Genomic DNA, 21326 nt, shown 5'->3' with positions numbered 1-21326 from the left:
GTAAAACAAAATAAAAACAAAATAAGAAATACATTTTACTGATAAAAGTATTTTACTGTCTCTGTACCTTTGACAACTTAATGGGAAGAAATAAGTCTTTGATGAGCTTCAGCTAGTGCACCGAAGTCAGGTGTAATTCCTGATGTTGGTATTTGCAGTACAGCAGACAGATGGTTATAACTGAGAGAAGATCTGTACCTGGATTTGTTGAATTTTATTAACTTAGAATCTTTATATACTGTATAATAAGCTACTGTGGCTGTTTGTTTGTCTGTCCAGGATTTTAAATCACTTGTAGCTCACAAACCGTTTGACCTATTGATCTGAAATTTGGCACACATATACTACGTGACATCTACTATCCACTTTCGGGGTGATGACTACATCCAAGGTTATTCCTTATTTTTATTTTAATTTATTGTAGAATCAGCTCTCGGCAGCAACCAGCAGGGTGGCTGTGTGGCGCATGCGTACAGGCGCCGTTCTCATCCCTACCACCTTCGCCGTCACTTCCCCTACCTCTACAAATCTTAAATCTTCAATATGCTTCAAGAATGATTTCAGTGCCAGCTTAAGTGAAAAATTAAGGAAAACGTACTAAGTAATTGCAACACAAACACTGATTTAATCAGTTTTAACGCGAAAAGATGCCTACGAAAGAAGAGAAGAAGTGGGCCACTAGGGTTTAGAAAAGAAGAGCTGCTCAGGAAGCAGTAAGCGCATCAACATCTGAGCAAATGAATGCTAAACTTACAGAGAAAGAGTATGAAAACTATGAATGCTCAAGTCAAGTGTATTCACTGCACGCTATCTTGCAGTGCGCCATTACTGGTGTTTATATATGTATATTGATCCAAAGAGGACAAGCTTTTCTGAGCTAGTCTTCTCAAGTGTGGGAAATTCTCCTTTTTGAGAGTATTGTAGAATATCAGTAATTGCATTGACTTGAAGTGTTCTGCCAGCAATGCATCAGACTGCAGATCTGTTTAGCTGATCAGCAGATAGATTCCTCCCTCTCAGTGTGGGAAGGAGACTCAGTGTGTTCCTCTCTACTTGCTGAGAGAGAAGCAGCAGCTTCCTCATGAAGGCCTTGACTTGGCTGAGCATATCATGTGCAAAAAGTGCCCTTGCAAATTTGTGTTCAGTTCATTCATAAGTGCACTCACATCAACAGCAAATGCTAAAGTTAGTTCAGGGATTGGTTTTCCTTTCATTTGATAGAACTCGTGAATCTCTTATTTTAGATCCCAGACCTGTTTGAGCACTTTGCCCAAGGTTCAGCAGTGGAATTGGAACCCACATACTCTGGATGTACTCTAGAGTCCAAAACCTTAACCAGTATGCCACCCTGACTTTTAGTCAATGTGTAAGCAGTTGTAACATTTCAGTAAGCCTTGTGTTTACCAATAAATTTTGTTATTCTGTTTGTTAAAACAAGGGTGTTTCAGTCATCCTGATACAGTATAAGTCTAACAGCCAGAGAACTACCTCCTACAACAAAGAAAATTAAGGAAAAATAAAGCGGGAACCTTACCAAATTATCTAATTAATAACCACCATTGCTATTGGCAAAACTGATAATTAATCATTTGATTGATTAACAATGATCAATCAGTTCCTCTCACCCATACCATTCCTACACTACATTTAATTAAAAAGTAAAGATAAGAAAAATAAAGTAGGAGCCTTATTGATTTATCTAATTAATGCCTGCCTTTGCCAAAGACATAACCAATAATTCATTATTTAATTGATTAGTTCTTCTCATACAAACCATTCCTACAACCACATTTAATTAAAAACCAATACAACTGAACAATAAGAGACAACCTCAGCAGCAGTTCAGACAAGAGTATTCCATGGCAAAAGAATGAGTTCTCGGCCTTGATTTAAATGCCTGTGATTGGTGGGACTTCTCTAATATTGATAGATAAACCATTCCAGAGCTTAGAAATCATGTAGCTAAAGTCTCCACGTCCTACACTGGTTTTATTTGCCTCCAGAATTTTAAAGAGCCTAATTCTTTCAACTGCAATGTCCAATCTGGACTATAACTGCTAATACATTTTGTAAGGTATAGAAAAGATCTCAGCTTCAAACCCTGAGGGACACTATGTGTACCTGAGGACAGGAATGAGGGATACGTATAAAATAAACATCTTAAGCTACTAGAGCAACTGAATTGTCAAGCTTCTGTGGGTGAATGCTGTGGTTAGTCAACTCAAAATCAGTACTTAAGTTTAAAAACATAATAATAATGATAGTTATTGCACCGGAGGGCATTTAAGTATCAGTTCCAAGACCAGTTATAGCAGTTTCTGTGCTGTGACTTGGGTAGAAGATGTATGTTGCTGTAGGTGACATCTGGAGACAACCAACAATTCTGTCTTGTGGTGGATCAGGTGGGAATGTAACATAGTCTAACAAAATGGGCAAAAATGTACAATTTCTAGACTATGGTCTGAAAATATGGTGCACCATTTTTATTGTTTTTGGTATTTCTTTTGGTTTTTTTTCCTTCACCATTTGTGTTCTGATGCTTTTTTGCATCTGAGTGACCATATCTGTGCCCACAGGTATCATGGTAAAGTGCATGCTGCCATATCATGGGCACAATATTGCATAAAAGTAACTGGAGAATATGAGTGTTTTTCAGTGAGAGGCTGCTCATTTTGTGGTCTGTTTTTAAGTAAAAAAAATAAGAGGAAGAAGAAAAAACCTGTAAACAATATACTGACCAAAGAGATAAATTCTTGGTATTTTTGCTTTAATTTTGACTTCTGTGTTTTTTCTGTTTTTCTTCTATTTTGATGTACTAGTTACATTTTCACCTGTTTTTTTTTTTTTTTTGCCCCAACTTGTTTTTGTGATTTAGAGTTTTTCAAATGATGGGTTTCTTAATTGCCACTAACAATATCATAACCAAAATGAAAAATGAGTTTTCTAGTATATTAGTTAGGGCTGTGTGATATGTTTCATCTATGAAAATATTTTATTTGTTGTTTTAACAATGTGTCAATTGATATTATTGAGTATGTCAGTCAATTTGCAAAAAACAATCAAAAACACACATTGAGAGCCCACACATTCACTGTGACATGCAGCTTAATCTTGTGGGGCAATGTAGAAGGACAACCTGTTGAAACGTTTGTAGAGAATAGTGGTGAAATCCTGCACCCACAGGGCTTCTTCCTAAACACCCACCCCAAATTCCTCCAGTCCATGAATTTTAAACTGCCGGGGTTCAGGGCGAGAGCAAAAGAAACTGAACAAAAGACTCGATGCTGAGAGAAAATACAAAAGCTACGTAAAATTGCTGTTATTAGTTCAGGATCTCAGTAGCACAAGGTAACGGAAGCTTAATAATTAATTTATACATTTTAATGAACACTACAACAGAAGTAATTTGTCTGAGAAGTGCTTCTAACTGCTACAATATCTTTCTGTCATTTTGACCATTGCATCACTATATGTCATAAATCAAACAGAGTATAGATCAGGATTGTAGTCTATGGATATACAATGTGATAAAACTCTGCAGCTATTCTGGCATGGCATGTTTGCATTTCCAAATAGACAATAATGTTATATTTCTTTAGGTATTTATCTAGAAGTATTGTGAGATGGTGAATGCTGGGTAGCCTCCTGTGTGCTTCTACTGGTGGTGTTAGGCAGATTTGTTGATTTGGGTGTGTTGAGTATTGAAATCTACATCTACTGTGGCTCTTCATTAATGGCTCATTTAATGGCAGCACTTATCACCTCTTTTTCATGGGGTGTGGCACATCGTTTACGTCAACACATATTTTGCAATTCATATTTTCACAAATACAGCAGTTTATTATAATCATAATCTTTCTCTCTGTCGCATCAAATTAACAAGAGCACCTCAGATCTTTGGAGTTCAAAATCACCGCCCTTACTATGAGCACCGCCTCAATGAGGCAATGAATTGGTTTAGAAATGTGATGCTCGGCGAGTCGTTCCCAGCATTCATGGTTGTCTCTACACATATATGATATACAGTATGACTGCGGCAGCGAGTCTACATGTAGAATATTAGCAAATGCTATGCAGTAGTTTTATTTTTTAAATTTTGTGCAGTATTTGACAGAACTTGAAGTTCGCAATATGTTAGATTTTTCTTCTTCCTTACATGCTGCACAATTCACCTTAAATATAGTATTTGAATGTTTATCCTTGTTGTGTAGTTCAATTATGATGAGCATTTTATGTTTGTTTGGTTAATGTCTTGTTTGCAGTAAAGGGAAGTGTCTGTTGCACTCATTATAATAGTTCCTGTTAGTCTCTGTGCAAATTTTTAGAAAGTAAATCTTGGAGGCCAGGATTTACTTTGAAATGGTAAACCCTTACTTGCATTGTTACTTTGATCTCACTAATACTTGCACTGGTGATTTGGATGTTTTTGTATTGTTTTTATTTAAATGCTTCAGTTTTAAGTAAGTAAACAAGACCTATTTTTGTTAAATATGTTGTTTCCATTGTTATCATTATTAAGCAACAGTTAATATCCTAATAACAAGAGCAAGCTGGAGATTGTATAATGTAAGGCTTTTTAACAAACACTTTTTTGAAGGATGCAATATATTGTATATTTTATTATCAACAAAATGCAAGAAAATATGTGCTGTCTTTTTTATTAGTATTTATTTATTTTATTTTTTTTGTACCTTTGCAACAGCATCAGAATGTACAGAAGCGTATTTGAGCCACAGTGAAACAAAAAAAATTGGGGACACAATTAGGCACATACGTTTCAACTTTAACCTCGTAGTTTATTTTGTCATTAAAGTAGACCGTTATAAATGTCATCTTAAACCCAACCCAGTTGTTAATCGCTACATGCTTCTAGGGCAGTGATTGCCACACATAACACATTAAATTTATGATATTTCATCTCTCTGCACATACTGATGCTCTATGTAAGAAAGGTCAGAGCAGACTATACTTTCTGAGAAGGTTGGCATCCTTCAACATCTGCAGTAAGATGCTGCAGATGTTCTACCAGACGGTTGTGGCGAGTGCCCTCTTCTACGCGGTGGTGTGCTGGGGTGGCAGCATAAAGACGAAAGACGCCTCACACCTGGACATACTTGTTAAGAAGGCAGGCTCTATTGTAGGAGTAAAGTTGGACAGTTTAATATCTGTGGCAGAGCGACGGGCACTAAGCAAACTCCTGTCAATCATGAATAATCCACTGCATCCACTGAACAGTGTCATCTCCAGGCAGAAGAGTAGCTTCAGTGACAGACTTTTGTCACTGTCCTGCTCCACTGACAGACTGAGGAGATCGTTCCTCCCCCACACTATGCGACTCTTCAGTTCCACCCGGGGGAGTAAATGCTAACATTACTTAGTTATTGTCTGCTTTTTTATTTTTATTTTTTTTCATTTTTTTCATTTTTATTACTATTTAATTTAATATTGTTTCTTTGTATCAGTATACTGCTGCTGGATTATGTGAATTTCCCCTTGGGATTAATAAAGTATCTATCTATCTATCTATCTATCTATCTATCTATCTATCTATCTATCTATCTATCTATCTATCTATCTATTTAGAATCCTTAGATTTATACTTGATATCACTTTCATGATGAAATGTGTTAAAGTATGTATGTTACATCCTGGTGAGTCTCCATTGTGTACTCCGGTTTCCTTCCAAGAGCATATAGGTTTGGGGATTTGGCGATCCTAAAATGATGCTACTGTATGTGTGTGCTTCTGTTTACCTTGCGATGAGCTCATGCCCCATCCAGGTATTGTTTCTGCCTCATGCCTGATGCCAGCTGGAATGGGCTTGTGCCTGGATTGATGGTTGCAATCATTAAATGTCCATTCTTTTCAGAGATACTGTGGCAAGGTGTCTTGGGAATTTAATGGATGTTATGCACAATTCACAACACAGCAAAGCCGAACGTTGTTTTCTCACCATGATGATATTTCTACCACCTGTTGGAATCCTCCAGATTTACATACATATGTGCAAAAGTATAAACAGCACACTGTTTGCATAGCAGAAGCATCCGCATGCACACGCGTCGCATTGCATCGCATGAAGTATTAACCCAGCCTACCTCCTCTCTTCTGTCTCAATAATGGTACTGGTGGGTTTTGCTCCTTTTTCTCAACTTCCTTGTCAGGTGAGCCCTTGCCTCCACTTCACTCAAAAATCCAAGCTCAACAGGCATTGACAAGGAGGTTTCTTTTAAAGTGTAGTCCTTGAATACTTGCGGGGTCCTGCTCCTCACTCGTGGCCAGGAGAATTAATAGGTGGTCTCTAGTCTTCTTTTGGCCACCTTCACTTCCCAGATTGCTCCTTTGCGTCTTGTCTGGGCATTGGTTCTGACTAGTTCCTGTATAGTAACTTGGCTTAATGTCCAGGTAGTGATCCCAATCTGGTTCCAAAACAACACACAAAAAAAAAAAAACATCTGCAGTGTGTCTCTGCACCTTGTTGAGTTTCATAATTGTCACTAAGTGCAATGGCACTGCTGAATTTTTAACCAGTTAGGTTGACCCACTCACTGCCTCTGCCACCACTGCCCTGCTACCTGGAAAAATTCTCATTTTACAGCAAGCATCCACTGTACTGTAGCAAATCATCACTTAGAAAGTTCTCCAGCGTCTCCAGTCATCACAGCCGATGTTACTCTGCAGGCTCCACACGTCTTCGGCTTATGATGGCTCCAGGTGGAAGTTTGTCCATAGATGCCATTAGGGTACCCCACTGCAAATATGAAAATAACACGTTTTAAGTTATTTTAAGGATTCAAGCAAAATATATATATTTACACAATAAACTGTGTAATTCTTCTTGTAGTTCAAAGAGAGTGGTTGCTGGCAAAGAGAGAATTTATTTCAACATTGACAGTAAATCACAGCATGATAAATGTTTTGTAGGAGTTTGTCTTGGCGATGGCTGCCAAAAGCTTCCAGTAACAAGATAAACTGATGATAACACATGGGTAGGGTTCAAATCTTTATATTCCTTTATGCTATGATACTGGCTCACTTTAGAGCAATAACAGTGTGAGCCAAGAAAATGTGAAACAAATTAATTTTAATTTGAAACGCATCTTTTGAGAATGATTTAGGAGTCATAGTTGACTCTATGCTATCAACTTCCAGACAGTGTTCAGAATCTACTAAGAGAGCTATCATAATGTTAGGTTATAGAGCACAGTGTGTAGAGAACATGTCCAAGAAAGTTATACTCAAGCTTTATAATGCACTGGTGAGGCCTCACCTGGAGTACTGTGTGCAGTTTTGGTCTCCTGACAACAAAAAAGACATAGCAACACTGGAAAAAGTCCAGAGAAGAGCAACTTAGCTGATTCCAAGGCTACAGGGGATGAATTATGAGGAAAAATAAGAACAGTGAAGTCTTTTCAGTTTAAGCAAAAGAATATTAAGAGGTAACATGATTGAAGTGTTTAAAATTATGAAGGGAATTAGTACAGTGGATCAAGACTGTTGTTTTAAAATGAGTTCACCAAAAACACATGGACACAGTGCGAAACTTGTTAAGAGTAAACTTCATACAAACACTGGGACGTTTTTCTTCACACAGAGAACCTTGGAATAAGCTACCAAGTAGTGTTGTAGACAAGGGGCCTGCAGATGTGTGAACCTATTGTAATGCTTTTCTTAGAATTATGCTTTTATCTATTAACAATATTATTCACCGATTTACAATGATTTTGTTGGGCAAATGTTGTATTAAAACAAATTGGCTGAAAAGTATCAAATTATTGGCCTTGCTGTCCTGCTTGGTTAATAGCATTAAGCAGAGTGTGAAGAAAACATTTTAAGAATACGATGTTTTCATTTTTATTACTATTGTTTTTTCAAAAAGACAATAAGACTAGTGGGGGATCATTTCTTAGGGTTTCACAAAATAAGGCTGACAGTTTGTTAAACATGCTCCAGAAAATGAACACCAATCTATCTATTTTCTCTTCTGCTTCTCCATTGTACGGTCAACAGGAGCTGTTCCCTATTCCACACACACACACACGGGCACTCACGCCAGGCTAATTTACAATTCTGAGTTTTCCCCAGTTTTCATAATAGAAACACCTTGAAACCATTGGGGGCAGCACAAGGTTGAAATTGCAAGATTAGCTAGAAATAAAGTGAGGGCATAGATAACAAGAAAACAAGAATGGAAGCATCACTTACCTTCCAATCTCCAGGACTGATTTCATGTTAATACAGTTACTTTTATCACTGCATATTTATTTAATACTCTTTTATGGAGACGTGCAAGTAAAAATATAAATTTTACTACAGTATGTACACTTTGAGTAGTGAGAAAAGTGCTATATACATGTAAAGAATTAATATTATTATTATTACTCTATATAACCTTGATTAATTCAATTTTCTTACATAACATGCTGTTTTAAAACACTCAAAGAAATAATTAAGAATATGAAAGGCTGTATTTATCAGTATAGTAATCAGTAAGATAAACTGCATGCTTGCATAACAATCTGAATCCTACTTAATTCAAGTTAGTGTCATGGAGCCACAGAGCTTATCCCAGAAGCTTTGGACAAAAAAAGTAAAGCAACCCCAGACAGAATGCCAGAGGACTGCAAGGCCATCCATCCCTGCACCGTTGATCTGATATCACCAGGTCTCTGCATAAAAAGACCCTTACTTTCTCATTAAAAAAAATGTGAAATTCTGTGCCTTTGAGTGTAATATCCCTCCTTTATAATATCAGAGGCTGCCTTTTAAGCTGATTTATTGAAGGTGGGTGACTGTCCTGGAATAATAACTGTGATGTTATCCATGGAACAGAAGAAACTCGGCTCATCTCTCATGCACATGGTCGTGTCTTTAGGGCGTCAGTAGACACCATATATACATCTTTTTAAAATATGAAAAAAAATACACATGGCAGTGCTACAAGGGAAACATGGATGTGCCTGCTGCATTCACTCTTTTACTGCATCTTTAATATTCTAAATTATTTGTTCTTCTTTAAGTTCTGCCTAGCAACTGTAGATCATTTTCAGCATGTCTTTTTATTACTCTTATGTTAAGTTTTTTGGTAGGATATTTTATTCTCCTTTTATCCCATTTTATCTGTTTATCTATGAGGCCATAGCTTTTTAAACTTATATAGAACAATTTCAAAAAAACATGTTCTAAGATATCAGAATGCTTTATTATTATTGAAGACATAATTATTAAATGCTGTAACTGTTAATAGATTAATAATTCACTATAAGTTTTCCATTAACTAATAACATTAGCAAAGAGAACAAACTCATTCATGACTCCCTCATTGACTTAGCTTGTGATGCCTGATAGCACCTTCTAGAATGCCAGACCTGACAGATTATTAGAAAGTGTTATGTTATCCCTGTTGCCTGTTCCAGTGTTGTGGTGATTTTGGAGTTGGCATCTTGCAGTTGTCTCTGAGCCTTTGTGATTCAAAAAGTGCTAATTACCTTATTGATTACCTTGTCAAGACTACAGAGAATACTAAAATATTATGAGCTTAAATGTGTTCTTTGAATGCTATATTTCCATGATTGTACTCTTAAGTGATCGTAGAACATTCACAACCTCTGTATTTTCACAGAGTGTTCTCTAATGCATCCATAATAAATCAGTTCAATCAAGAGGGGGCAATGCTACAAGGCATAAAAGTGCCCAATGTACTTTATTCTTTTGTATTTTTGATACTTCTTTATTACAGCCTTATGAGTTGCACTGTAATGATAATTAATTATTCATGTTTTCTCGTACTGCCAAGCTGCAGATCTTTTTTTTTGATTATTGTTTATAATCTTCAAATATTCTGATTTATTGGTGATTTTGTACTTCTTTGTACTGGTTAAATGATTTCTTACAAAATGTAACAGACTTCATTCTGAAGTGTTGCACATTTACTGCTTCTCCTTAATACAGTATCTTTTTTTAATTTGATTTATTTTTAGATACAATAATATTCACACATTCAGACCCCAGCGTGTGTGTGTTCTTTGAAATATGATCCTGTTCTCATTGCTTCACAGTCTGCAAGAATATTACTTGTATTTTATTGGTAGCATACAGTATTGTTTGGGAGAGAGCAGCCTCAGTTTCCCACTTTCAATAACCAAACTTTTTAATTTTTAGGTTCTTTCTATAAGGGTCTGATATATGATGTTATCTAGATGGAGATTTGCAGAAACTTAATTTCCCTTAGGCTGTAGTTTGATTCAATTATAGAATGAAAGCAGGCATGGAAAGAGAGGGTGGTGTGATAGGAATGTTTATCAGATGGGATTAACTTCAGTCCATCGGTTTGCTATTTCACCTAATGCATTTTTAATTCCAGGTTGTTTCAGCAAGGACCAGGTTTATCTGGATGGAGTCCTGCGGATATTAAGACATCGGAAAACCATTGATTTTAAAATGCTTGCTTCTTTAGGCAAGGTGAGTTCTGTCAGTCACATCACATTGGTTTACTGTTTATTCATCCATTCATTTTCAGAACCCACTTTCCAGGATTATGGGATGGATCCTATCCTGGAAGTGTAGGATCAAGCTGAGAAACAGGGTGCCAGACACTCCCTGGATTTACTCACTCACTCTGGACCAGTTACCCTGGTATACATGCCTTAGGGGTATAGAGGGAAACTGGAGAATCCAGAAAAGCTTCTCAGTGCACATCAATGTATGTTTCTGTTGTTTTGTCTTATTTATTCATTATTTTACCTGAACATAGTGATACTGAAAAGAAAAAAAAAACTACTAAGATCTGGCCTCATTTCTTTGTTTTAAACAAACTGTGCCCCCATACCTCCCGTAATTGCTCCTGGGCATGTATTCAACACCCATTGAATTACATAAAAAAGAGAGCTTTGTGAGGTTTTGCTGCTAACACGAGCTGTAGGACTGTTTTATTGCAAGTCAACTCATACATTCTATCAAAGTGATTTTAACATGCAGCACCTCAGGTTTGCTTAATGCATTTAACTTGTGTTCTGTGCATCTCAACACTACCTGCTGATGAAAAGACTCTGAAAAATGGAAAACAAATAAAGCACTCCGTATTGTTTATCCCCATCAGCATGTTTAAAATGAATCAATGTAAAATGCCCAAAATGTTTAGCAAAAGCACAGTAATTCATCTGTAGTTGTTGAACACTTCAAAGTATTTTATCATTAACACGTTAAATTCACAGTGATTCATAAAGTTACATGTAACTGTCACATAGTAAACAATAACATTAAGTTTTCTTCCATTAAACATTTAACATAAGCACACTGTCTGAGAATGCAGATACTTTATTGTGATGCCCAGTTTGCCCATAGCTGGCACTCTCCCTAGAACCCTGGCCATCGATAAACATAACTAAGGATGAACTGTGCGAATGGGACAAATTGCATTTTATTTATCAATTAAGTGTTGAAAAAGTGAAGTGCATTTTAATTTTAAAGTAAATATTTCATAAAAGCACAGTACTCTGGTGAGGAAGTGAAAATGAATATATAATCCAATAAATATTCTGTTAAACTCAGGAGTAAGATCTGGGTTAGAATTGGTCTTTTTGCTCCTCTTCACAGTGCTGCTCTTTCACTCTCTCCTCGCATGTGTCTCACTGTCTCCTCTCCCTCCACTCACCTAACACCCAGGTTTACTCAGCTATTCTCAGATACCAGTGATAGTGGCCACAGTCAACTCCCACCTCGATCACCTGTCCATCGGTATCCATTAGGATGTTCAGAGCCCAACTTCCTGGTCCTGCCGCTATGCCTTGGAATCTACAGGACCTCTTGGATCACAAACTTGCCCGAGATCTCTTTACTTTTCACCAGGAGAAACCTGATTCACCGCAGGAATGACTCTCACTTAGCTTCTTCACCGGTGTTCCACTGACCACTTCACCAGCTTCTCACTGCACTAGCTTCACCTGATTCTTTCTACTCTTTTTTGTTCTTCATGATCTCACTTCTTCAACTCCTTCTTTAATTTTCTTTTCATTTTTTTCTTGTTCAGTTCCCTCTTTTACAGGCAGGCGCAGATGCCTTAAGTATGAACTGCAGAGCATTAATGAGGGAATTGGCTGAACCGCACAAGTCTGCACTTGCCATTTCCTTCATCAACACCCTGGGGCTGCTCTGCCATGTTACCATGCACACCTAAGCCCCTCCGAGCCTGAGCACACTGTTTTTAACAAAAACTGCACAACACCACAGACCCCTAAACAAGCTTTATCATACTTATTTCCTATGTAAAAAGTGTTCACATTAAACTTTGTCATTAAATAATCATTATTGTCTACTTTTTAAACTTGCTATACACTCGACTTTGACCAGTCTTTTGAATACTGCAGCTGGCAATAGCATTCCATGTGCCTTTCCTAGTTAACCTTAATCTTTAAGTAAATGCTAATGACAAATAGCAACTCTTGTCCAAATAAACTTTCAATAAATTATAATATGATAATCTTAGGGGCAGCAGTAGCTCAGTCGGTAGAGCGGGTTGTCCAGCAATCGGAGGGTCGCATGTTCGATCCTGGCTCTCGGCATGAGAATGCAGCTGTTGTGTCCTTGGGCAAGACACTTAACCTACCTTGCCTGCTGGTGGTGGTCGGAAGGATTGGTGGCGCCAGTGTTCGACAGCCTCGCCTCTCTCAGTGCGCCCCAGGGTAGCTGTGGCTACAAAGTAGCTTATCATCACCAGCGTGTGAATGTGTGTGTGAATGGGTAAATGACTGTTGTGTTGTGAAGCACCTAGGGGGGTTCTTGAACTCTAGTAGGCGCTATATCAAATACAGGCCATTTACCATTTTCAAAATTCCAACAATTGTTCTTAGCGGCTTACCTGCAGAAGAAAACAAATAAATGAATAGATTGTGACTAGTGTCACTGCCACTTAGCGTTCCATAACGGCAGCAACCATCGCTCATGTGCAGTTCTGTAGTTCTCCTGCTCCATTTTTCCTTTCGCTTAGCACCGTCATCTGGACACTCTTATGCTCTTAACATCAAGTAATCTCTATGTTAAACAGTAAAACTATGGCAAGGAAACACAGCTGCCCTTCAGAAACTCCCTTTTAAACAGTATTTCAATGAGAAACAAACACACTCTTACCCGTCCCCTTTTCAGAATCAGCTGCCTTCTTGGAGGCTTACCATTCTACATGTTTCTCACGTGAGGTTTAGAACATTTAAAAGACTGAGTCGCGGCCTACCTAACAGCTCACTCTCCTGTCATCTTACCCTCAGACTGCATCTGCCCCAGTCACTGCTACCGAGCTGTTGAACCCACTTGATTAGGAGGACTTTGTGTTCTTTTGATGTGGAGAGGGGAGCTGGACCACCACATTTGACAGTTGCAACCTGTGTGCTTATCTGCTGATGCTAATCCCCTTCTTAATAGTCTTGTGCCTGTACCAGCCAGTTGAGCAATAATTATTTTGTACCTTGGAAACCTCTGCAACTCTGTGACCCAAGCTTGATAAAATAAGTAAAAGAAGCACTCTGTTATTTGCCCTCATCACAGTCATTATTACGAATGGGCTGAAAATAGTGGGAAATGCTTCTCAATGTGCCCTTGCAGGTATAATTAACCCCTCATCAAATCCTAAAGGCAAGACCTTATAATTAGATAATGGATCAAGTGTACAAAATGAAAACGTTTGATTTCCACCTATTGCACACTAACATAATTTTTTAGTGCCTACAATATGTCTGGTATATAATGTGCCATATAAATGCATTTGTTTGCCTCTTTTGAACTTCTCTTTTGCCTTTGTTATTTTTATGCATCATTGCTTCAGACCCTATTGCTTTTATCAGTAATCTTGCTATCTTCCCAGTGACTGCTGTTTCTTGCTGGGAAGTCATTTTGGCCCAGAAGAAACAATATTTTTTTTTATCTGAATAGAATTACATCAGTGCAGTGCTGTATTTTGAACCAGTGTTTCACGTAGGAAAAAAATGCACATAATCCCATGTTGTCATGTTGACATGTGTGTCAGCAGCAGCACTAGATTAGCATTTAAGCAAAATAAGCAACAAGGCAAGGGGGACACCACAGATTTCGTCCCTAAACAGCCATTATTTGCCTGACTCAACTTCAGTACATTTTTGTGCAGTGTTTGACTTTAATCAGCATTGTTAAAATAAGGATTTCTTTGGCATTATGAGTGATGAATGTTTGGTTTGAAGGTGTCGCCAGACGTCAGATTCATTTCCATCTCACAAATTCCATTAAGTCTAAACCCAGCTGGCCTTAATTCAGTCCTGGTCAGCCACTATCAGCAAATCATATTACATTTTGAATTTCTGCTGTGAATAAAAGTTACTAGGAAATATTGATAACATTTACAACATACTGTATGTTTCTTTAATAAGATACACAAAATTCTAATTATTCAAATGAAAATCTGTATATGGCTATGGTGTATGAGGCCCTCAAGATAACAGGCCTCCCTGAAGAGCTTTGAAGTAGCCAGATGAAATCCAAGTAGTCATATTTCCTCTCTAGGAGCTGCTGTGTCTCTTATTGGTAAAACAGTTTTGTGTGAGTTAAATACACCCCATGTTCACTGTATTTAATTGATGTAAGCACACATTAATTGCCACATCTGTAAATGTCATAAAATGTTCGGAAATACACAGCAACCTTTGTCATATTCAGCCTTGTGCATTTCTTGAATTTTTATGGATTTCATTACATGAAGCTCTCATATGTATGCCTGTTGTTTTTCTGTGTGATGCTGAATCACTGCTTTCCTTCTTTGTTTTCATACAGAATGTTGCTGTTTAGCTTTTTCATTGCTGAAGGGAGAAATCAAAGCATCAGTCAGTGTGTGTCTGTGTTGTTTTTGAGCTGCCAGTGAAATTACTTTGTTGCATACATTGTAAACCAGTATATTGTCTGATGATAAGCCAATCATTCTGATAGCAAACAAATATAATTTGCTTCTTTGACGAACAGTCACACTGATCATCTACACATATGTTGTATATAATATCTTTAGCTGCCATATCAGCAGGCTCCAGTAGTTGCTGAGGCTGAGCTCTACCAGTATCTATTCTAATATGTTTGATTCAGTTTGATTTCATTAAACACTAGAACAATTTAGACGAGAACAGGACCTTCAGCCCAATGAAGCTTGCCAGTCCTATCCACTTAATTCTTCCAAAATGACATCAAGTCCAGTTTTGAAAGGCCCTGAAGTCCTGCTGTCTACCACACTACTTGGTAGCTTATTCCAAGTGACTATGGTTCTCTGTCTAAAAGAAAATCTTCCTAATATTTGTGTGATGTTTTCCCTTAACAAGTTTCCAACTGTGTCCCAGTGTTCTTGATGAACTCATTTTAAAATAACAGTCTTGGCCCACTGCACTAATTCCTTTCATAATTTTAAACACTTCAATCCTATATCCACATAATTTTTTGCTTAAACTGAAAAGGCTCAACTCTTTTAATTTTATACTGAGCAGACCAGAAGGGCTGGGGCTTCATTGGCTTTGTTGTACCCAAGGAGCTATTTCTCAAGGCTGTGAGAAAAGGTAGACAAGACTGTTAGCGACAGTACTCCCTCTGTTGCCACATACCTTAGGTAAGCCTAGAAGGTGATCCACTGGCACACACGTGTGACATACATTATAAGTTATTTATACTAAAGAACATTGCATACTTTTTATATATTATTATATTTTAAAAATATTTTTATATGACACTTTTCAGCAAATACCATAATGTATCACAAAAATTAAGCACAATACAATACAATTAAAAGGTAATGGTTTACTTTTATATATTTCAAATCTCATCTTTAGGTATCCTATGAAGATGTGGAGTCTTTGAGAAAATATGTTGTTTTAGAAAAAATCAGAATCCCTCACTTCATGCAAGATGAAGAGCGCTACCTGGAACAGCTGGATCACATCATCGCGGTCAATGAATTAACGGATGAAGAACTGAGTCAGCTGATTCCTCTGTGACTGTGTCCAGCAGTGCTAAGCTAACTCCAGTCGTGTGTCTCTCTCAGGTACAGAGCCGGAGCAAGACTGTCAAAGGTGTTCAGGAAAAGGTCCTTCAGGGTAGGCATGCCAGCCAAGGCAAGCTGTTAATTTCCTGTTTCCATTAAGATTTCTCCTTCAATTAGAGTCAGGACTAATTGACATAATACACACCTCTGTCCCCAGCTATATTAATAAGACACTAGGCACAGTAGCTAAAAAAGAAAGTCTGAAGGAATGGAATTGGAAATAAGCACATTTGAGGTCTCGATTTTCCTTTTCATGGGGGTATGACACACACAAAGTTTGCAGTCTACAAAGTTTCAGTTGCTGGTTCAGTTATAGAATTTACGATAGTGAGAAAAATCTGGATACATTTTCCCAGCTGATTATTGATTTTGTATTGAACATAACATAAAATTATCAAGCCATATTAATCATGTTCTTGGTCATTAGGAGTTGGAGCATTTTCCAGCACAGGGCATCAGACCAGTGCAGAACCCAATCGCTTATACAGCAACACCGACAGTCACATGGGCCAATTTGAAATTGCCATTTAACCTAACCTGCACACACATCTTTGGGGATTCCCATGCCCACATGGAGCCCTGAGCGTGTTAGTAGTGCCCCTCGGTGTCTAAAGTGCGCACCTCCTGAGTTTCCAAAACGGTTCACCTTGGTGTTCATAGCGTGGACGAGGGAGTGAGAGTTGTCAGAAAAATCTGGAGCTTGTGTTGCATAAACAGTGCCCCTTGGTGTCCATAGCATGGACCGGGGATAGGGCAGGGCAGAAAGATCTGGAGCATGTGCCACTTGATTTACGTAAATGGCACCCCTTAGTGTCCATAGCACAGCGGGGTTTACAGAGCAAGCGCCACTAGAGTGACATTAAATGGCACTCCTCAGTGTCTGGAGCACACATCCCTTTTGATGGCACACTAGGTGGCTGCCTATGTTGCCTTATGCACTGACCGGTTCTAACAGGAAGAATGTACCAACTCCACATGGACATTTTTCAGGCATGGCATTCAATGCCCAGGCATAGGATCCATGAGGATCTATTCCACTGTGCCAGTCCAGATTGAACAATATCACCAAAACAGCATTTGTCCTTCACGTGTAAACAAATGGTCCAAAAGTGCAATTTAGAAAGTAGCCTAAATATCCTAATTTGAAGTAAACTAAATGTAATCTTTAAACATCCTAATAATTTTGAATAAACTGAGCTGTTATCAACATAAAAACATCCATCCATCCATTATCCAACCCCATATATCCTAACTACAGGGTCACAGGGGGTCTGCTTGAGCCAATCCCAGCCAACACAGGTGCGCAAGGCAGGAAACAAGAACATACAATAATAAGAATATTTTAGGATACAAAGAAGCAGAATGGGATTTAAATTTGAATCCCCAGTGAATAATACCTTTTTCCAAAGGTACCTGAGAATTGCCTTCTAAACTCGTACGTGGCTCAAGAAATCAGGGTTTGTGTAACTTGACAATGGCCCTAACAAATATGTTAAACATTGAATTGTAGATCCAAGCCCATCTTGTTTGCATCCCAGTAGTTTGTGGACAAACTCCACATATTTGAGAATATCTAAGAATCACTTTCCTTGACACTTCCCTTAATTTAACTAATGCAATGAACATGTCCAGAGGAAAAGCTGGGCTGACAATCTTGTACACATTTTACAAAACTGGACTAATTTAGATATTGTTGTTGAAGTAGATGAGTTAAAGTGTTGTGTTCCCTTAGTGAAAACAGCCAGCAACATGAAAGAGTTTTTTTTAGAATGACCTGTCCTGAGCTACCTCCTGCCTTTACTTATTTTTAACCAAAAACTGTAGCACAATCTGTTTTATAAGCTGCAGCATGTTTCAGTTTAATACATAAAAGACAAATATACCTATAAAATATTACAGGAGAGTTAGAAGGAAATTTAAAGTTATCATCCTAGATAAAATGTCATTCTATCTGCACTAGTGATGCCTTTTGAAAAGGTTGTCTGCAGGAGAGATCACTTAATCCCGTCTTCATTTAATTGTTGGTAATTTGCACACCAAATTGTTGCCGATTACTGTTGCCCAGCATTACCTGACTGAGGCCGTAGAGATAAAAGCTCTATGTTAGAACCACAAGCTATTACTAATAAATTAAATAAATGTTTGCAATCCTAAAATGACTGAGACAAAGACACAAGGAACAAAAATATGTTATTGTCTTGCAAAGGAAATTGTTTTTGCTGCTTTAGTAGTCAGTGGAAGTCCTTCACGTGATTGGCTGCTTATTACTTAATTTCCCAATTATTTAGCTAATCCCTTATAGCTGCCCTAGTAGTAGGAGCCATGACGATGCTTTAAGTGTTAAATACCAGGATTACTGCATATGTCGTGCAGTACAGTATTTGGCCTTTATGTGCATGGTTTTTGCACACTGTGCTATTTATTTTTAAAATATTTATTAAAACCTATTTTGCTAAAAGAATGGAGAACCTTCCTTTTGATGATGACTATATATTAAAAGAACATGGTAATACAGATAAGTAAATGTGGTGATTGTGTTACTGTTTCTGGTGCATATTTTCTTTTAAAAAAAAAAAAAAAACTTACATTGCTTTCTAGCTGCTTTTTCTCATGAGAGTTGTGGAGGCCTTGCTGGACAAACTTGGGCACCCCCTGCTCAACACATTTTTCCATATCCAACTGTAAAATATGTAGACATTTCCAGGACAGTCAAGAGATATAATCCCTGCCCTGGGTCTGCCCCTAGACTTTCTTGGAATGGGTCATGCCCACACTGCCTCAATTAGCACTATGCAGTTTTGCTGAACCCCTCACTTGGTCATAGAGAATGAACCCAACAACCCTGCACATGAGCCTCATTTTGGCCACTTATATTAGTGATATCTTTTTGATCACAGCTTGAAGCTCATGACCATGGGTGAGCAGGGTGGTGTAGACTGACAGATTAATCTAAAACTTTGTCCATGGACTTAGCTCGTGCTTCACCAACATGGTCCAGTACAATGTCCAAAAAAGTCCTTCGGTTCAATGATGTACTGGTCAGTCTCATGGTCATCTCTACCCTGACTTGACAACAAGATGACAAAGTACTTGAACTTCTCTACTTGAGGCACCTACTTACTCTTGGCATGTGGGGAACAACACAGTCTTTTTCTGAAGATGATCATGACCTCAGATTTGGAGCTGCTAATTCTCGTCACAGTCAAACTCCTCAGTGTGTGTTGTAGATGATCACCTCTTGAGGACAAGAAGACAACATCATGCACAAAGAGCAGTGGTACAATCCTTTGTTCTTTAAAGTCCAGTTTCCCATGAATATACTGTCTATAAAATCACAAATGTTTGAAGGAGTCTAAAGCTCAAATTGAAAGGACTCATCACCGAGTATGCAAATACAAGACTTGGTACAGAATACAGGTACAGAGTGTCACACAGATATGACCCTGTTAGCCCCTACACTTGAAGTTTCTTCTACAATACCATGAGGTACACATACTTTCCATGTCCAAAAAGCTCATGTAGACAGGATTGGCAGCTTCCATGATCCCCAGATTTCTATGTAAGGGCAAAGACATGGTTCACTGTTCCAACGGCTATGCTTTCCTAGGGAAGCTGAGGAACAAGATCCCTTGAAAATTAGAAATCACCTTTTACACTCCTAGTTAAAAATAAGGACCACTACCCCAGTCTGAACAGTCTCTTCAACACTGAACAGAAATATTAACCAAAACACCCCCATAAAACATCCCTAATGGTCTTACCACTTAGGAGCTTTTTGAACATCACAGTGCCCTTAACCACAAGAACAGATCCAGACCCAACCAGTGCTTCCAGCACTTACTCCTCCATGGCAGACATTTTCACCAGGTTTAGGAGTTCCTTAAAGGACTTCAGCCTCTTGATAATATCTCCAGTTGAAGCCGACATTTTACCTGCCCTTGCTAATAGCAACCTGGGCAACATCTTACCTTCCTGAGTCACCAATGGTTCACCTGAAGCACCTCAAAGCTGTCTAGTCCATCCGCATATGGGCATTGCTTCAATCACCACGGCAGCTGTTGCCTTTTTCGACTGGAAAAACTCAGTCAGATCAAGAGTCCCTTCTATTCACATTTAGACTCAATGTCTCCAACTTATCCTGAAATGCAGGAGATCCTCTTCCAGTGATGAATAGGGGCATCTGTTGAACATTTCTGCACATTTCACTGCCCTTTCAAATCATCAATTTTTGTCTACCAAGATGTGGTAGAAAAAAAAAGTGTACAAGCGATAGGGATAACCGCACCCTGGAGAGGATTGTGAAACAAAACCCATTCAAAACGGTGGGGGAGATTCACAAAGAGTGGACTGCAGCTGGAGCCAGTGCTTCAAGAACCACCACGCACAGACGTATGCAAGACATGGGTTTCAGCTGTCACATTCCTTGTGTCAAGCCACTCTTGAACAAGAGACAGCGTCAGAAGCGTCTCGCCTGGGCTAAAGACAAAACTGCTGCTGTGTGGTCCAAAGTTATGTTCTCTGATGAAAGTAAATTTTGCATTTCATTTGGAAATCAAGGTCCCAGAGTCTGGAGGAAGAGAGGAGAGGCACAGAATCCACGTTGCTTGAGGTCCAGTGTAAAGTTTCCATAGTCAGTGATGGTTTGGGGTGCCATGTAATCTGCTGGTGTTGGTCCATTGTGTTTTCTGAGGTCCAAGGTCAACGCAGCTGTCTACCAGGAAGTTTTAGCGCACTTCATGCTTCCTGCTGTTGACAAACTTTATGGAGATGCAGATTTCATTTTCCAACAGGACCTGGCACCTGCACACAGTGCCAAAGCTACCAGTACCTGGTTTAAGGACCATGGTATCCTTGTTCTTGATTGGCCAGCAAACTCGCCTGACATTAACCCCCTAGAAAATCCATGGAGTATTGTGAAGAGGAAGATGCAATACGCCAGACCCAACAATTCAGAAGAGCTGAAGGCCACTATCAGAGCAACATGGGCTCTCATAACACCTGAGCAGTGCCACAGACTGATCAACTCCATGCCACGCCGCATTGCTGCAGTAATCCAGGCCAAAGGAGCCCCAACTAAATATTGAGTGCTGTGCATGCTCATACTTTTCATGTTCATACCTTTCAGTTGGCCAACATTTCTAAAAATCCTTTTTTTGCAATGGTCTTAATTTATATTCTAATTTTCCAAGATACTGAATTTGGGACTTTCATTAGTTGTCAGTTATAATCATCAAAATTAAAAGAAATAAACATATGAAATACATCAGTCTGTGTGTAATGAATGAATCTA

General features: G+C 38.4%; 1 protein-coding gene across 3 annotated transcripts in view; it reads left to right on the top strand.

The window, feature by feature from the left end:
• The window catches only part of LOC120535761 (uncharacterized protein KIAA0895-like), an 81437-nt gene extending 64179 nt beyond the window's left edge, over nt 1-17258 (top strand). For all 3 annotated transcript variants that reach the window (XM_039763808.1, XM_039763807.1, XM_039763806.1), the window contains 2 exons: nt 10364-10461; nt 15825-17258. In XM_039763808.1, coding sequence (XP_039619742.1) covers nt 10364-10461; nt 15825-15989 — 263 coding nt within the window. In that variant the 3' untranslated portion in view covers nt 15990-17258. The remainder of the gene's footprint in view (nt 1-10363; nt 10462-15824) is intronic.
• Nucleotides 17259-21326: the final 4068 nt, after the last annotated feature.

The sequence above is a fragment of the Polypterus senegalus genome, chromosome 9 (assembly GCF_016835505.1).
Source record: "Polypterus senegalus isolate Bchr_013 chromosome 9, ASM1683550v1, whole genome shotgun sequence".
NCBI lineage: Eukaryota > Metazoa > Chordata > Cladistia > Polypteriformes > Polypteridae > Polypterus > Polypterus senegalus.
Note: the sequence above shows the minus strand (reverse complement) of the source record. Positions and strands in the feature narration are given on the sequence as shown.